Source organism: Asparagus officinalis, chromosome 1 (genome assembly GCF_001876935.1).
Source record: "Asparagus officinalis chromosome 1, Aspof.V1, whole genome shotgun sequence".
Lineage (NCBI taxonomy): Eukaryota > Viridiplantae > Streptophyta > Magnoliopsida > Asparagales > Asparagaceae > Asparagus > Asparagus officinalis.
In genome coordinates this window covers 59,360,787-59,363,414 of record NC_033794.1, presented here as the reverse complement: position 1 = coordinate 59,363,414, position 2,628 = coordinate 59,360,787, and the positions used below count along the sequence as shown (strand labels likewise).

Here is a 2,628-nt window from a genome sequence, read left to right as displayed (position 1 = left end):
TTGAGTACCAAGCATCAAACCTTTGGAGGCCATAAAAGCCAAGGCAATTGCCTGACGTTAGAACGGCCGGTTCGGGGCGTGAACAAAAGGTCGATGTAGCTTACGACATTTTCGCTGGGAGTATTTTGGCAGTATGGAGGTGTCGGGTGGGTGTGGGGCCGGTACCAGTGAGACGGCGCCTTGCACTACGTAGGCGCGTCGCTGTTGTTACCTTTACTGCCCAGCCAGCTGGTCCTTTGTCAAAAATGACGGATGTATCCGTGACCGCCGCTGGGTGGTGTATTTACGGTTTTCAGCCCCAGAAAGGGTTCTTACCTATTTTTGCTGTGCCAGGTAAAAGAGAAAAGATTGTAAAGAAGGGAGACGGAGAAAGAGCAAAGGGAACAGGCGTAAAGCCGGAGTGTTTTTGCTGGGGGCCCGTGGGTGGTTCGGAGAGTGAATCCCACGAGAAGTCTATGACACGTGGGAGGGTAAAATTAAATAGATTAGAATAAGAGGAGGTTCTACACGTACAGACTTAGTACGATGAACATATTGCTCATGGCATCTTCCTCTTTGCGTATATTTACATTATCCTCCTCCGCTCACGGCTCTTATAGATAATTTTGGAACTTTATCACAACGCATCACGCAATTGTCATACAATCTGAAAATGGCCACTTACTCGTTTGATTATGATATTGCAAATTGATTGTGTCATTTATACATTTGGAAGAGTTACCTCATCTGCGTTACTAAATAGTTTTTCCTATTAAGAAAAAGAAGCTTTTTATCAAAAAGAGAGAGAGAGAGAGGAAAACGCATAAACTGACTTAAGTTAAGATGGTTACCATTTTGACATCGTCACTACCTTGGGTAATATTAAATAAATATATATCCTCATAAGAAAGACCTCGTATGTTACGGTTTGTTTGCTTATGAAATGGTATAATATGCCGATTATAGAATATAGAAAGCATGTTCATGGACGATAACGTGTAGTTATAAAAGATCAAGACACAACACAAATGATTCTGCTCCCAGTTTTCAACCCTTTTTCTCATTAATCTTAATTCCCAAAGAACTTGAAATAAGGCAAATTTAAAATTTGCAGTAGCATGGCAGTAGTAGTAAAATATATAAAAATACGGGAAAATAAATATCTACAGAGGGTGGTAAACTATAAAGCGCCAAGCAGGGTCAGGCTTCGCGGGTCTCTCTTCGGGCGCAGAAGCCGCGTCCTCTTGTTTAATAGAACGCTGTCGCTCGGAGCGGTTACCTCTGAGTTGGTATAACAAAAAAAGGGGGGGGGGGGGGCTTTCTCTTCTTTTCATTTTACTTAATGTTACATTTGGTCTCCTAGTACAATCTTTTTATTTTTGTCAATTCATTTTCCAAATTCAGAAGGCTCACAAAACCCACTCTCTCAGATTTCAAGTTATAATATAATATTGGCGCTCTCCAGCGCCTTTGTTGCTTGCTCCCTCTTCTCATCCTTCTTTCAAACAGCCAGTCTTACTACAGTTTCCACCCCCCCCAAATTTCGATTCATTACTGTTTTTTAGATTATTTCAAGATGATTCGCGCAGAAATGGAGACGACGACGTCCGCATTCTCCAATAAAGGATGAGGCGCGCGAAGAAAGGCGGAGGGAGTGGGAGATGAGCCCGGCGCGGGCTGGTCCAGAAACGGAGTCCAGATTTCGAGTCTGTGTGGCCTCCGCCGCCTTCACGATCCCCACTGTTCGCGTGAAAAGGTCAAAATAGACTCCGTTCTGGCTACGAGATCTATCTCAGCGTCGCACGTCACATCGGTAAGGAAGCATCTACGACGAGCCGCAATACGGAAGTAAAGAATTGATAAATCGAGTTGATTGGTCGATGGTTGCAGGGAGCTGAAGAAGCTGTTGGCGGACGGAGGACGGGGTTCACTGGGAGGAGCGAGAAGGATACTGTAGGTAGAGGAGAGGGACGAGGAGGGAGGGAGTTCTTGGGATGTGTGCGGAGTGGAAGACAAAGTTCGAAGATGGTGATTGGTGTGGTGACCCACCGCAGTGCAGCGGTGATGGAGATGCGTCGTCCCGCCAGGGTGGAGAGGACGCGGGCCTGGAGGAAGCCATCGGCGCGCGGTTGACAGCCTGGGCGGTCCAGGTAAAAACCTCACCATCCAGATTTCAATGTGTATTTCCATAACGAGTACACGGGGGTCTGTCTGTCGGTGATATTATTCTACGGTTTTGGCCGTGGCCGCTGTCTGGTGTGTCGTTGACGTGACACGTGCTCTAGTTAGATCATAAATGAACAGTCTATATTGTGACCTGTTGATGAGATGTCAGCCATAGCCCTTGTTTAGTCATTCGATAAGATGATTAGTTTCGAAATTCAGGGTCCGATTTATCATAGATTATAAGGCTCTTCAGTTTAAACCTGATACTGTTGTAACGGTCGCGAAAATTCACATTAGCATATATGTAAATGGATTCATTTAGATCATATATGTAAATGGATACGATATATGTAAATGGATTCATTTAGATCATATGTTAACAGTGTGGGTTTATGATGAAAATCTGGATACGATATGTATTAAAAATGATAAATTTCACAATACTATAAAGAACTATTGGTACTTTTGCCCAACAACACTTCA

At 44.1% G+C, this 2,628-nt stretch overlaps 1 protein-coding gene across 1 annotated transcript in view; it reads left to right on the top strand.

Annotated features, from left to right (window-relative positions):
• The window catches only part of LOC109834840 (BAG family molecular chaperone regulator 3-like), a gene marked incomplete at its 5' end in the record, with an annotated part of 4,871 nt that overhangs the window by 311 nt on the left and 1,932 nt on the right, over nt 1–2,628 (top strand). The window contains one exon of the mRNA XM_020402858.1: nt 1,870–2,040. Within this exon, the coding sequence (XP_020258447.1) occupies nt 1,870–2,040 (171 nt within the window). The remainder of the gene's footprint in view (nt 1–1,869; nt 2,041–2,628) is intronic.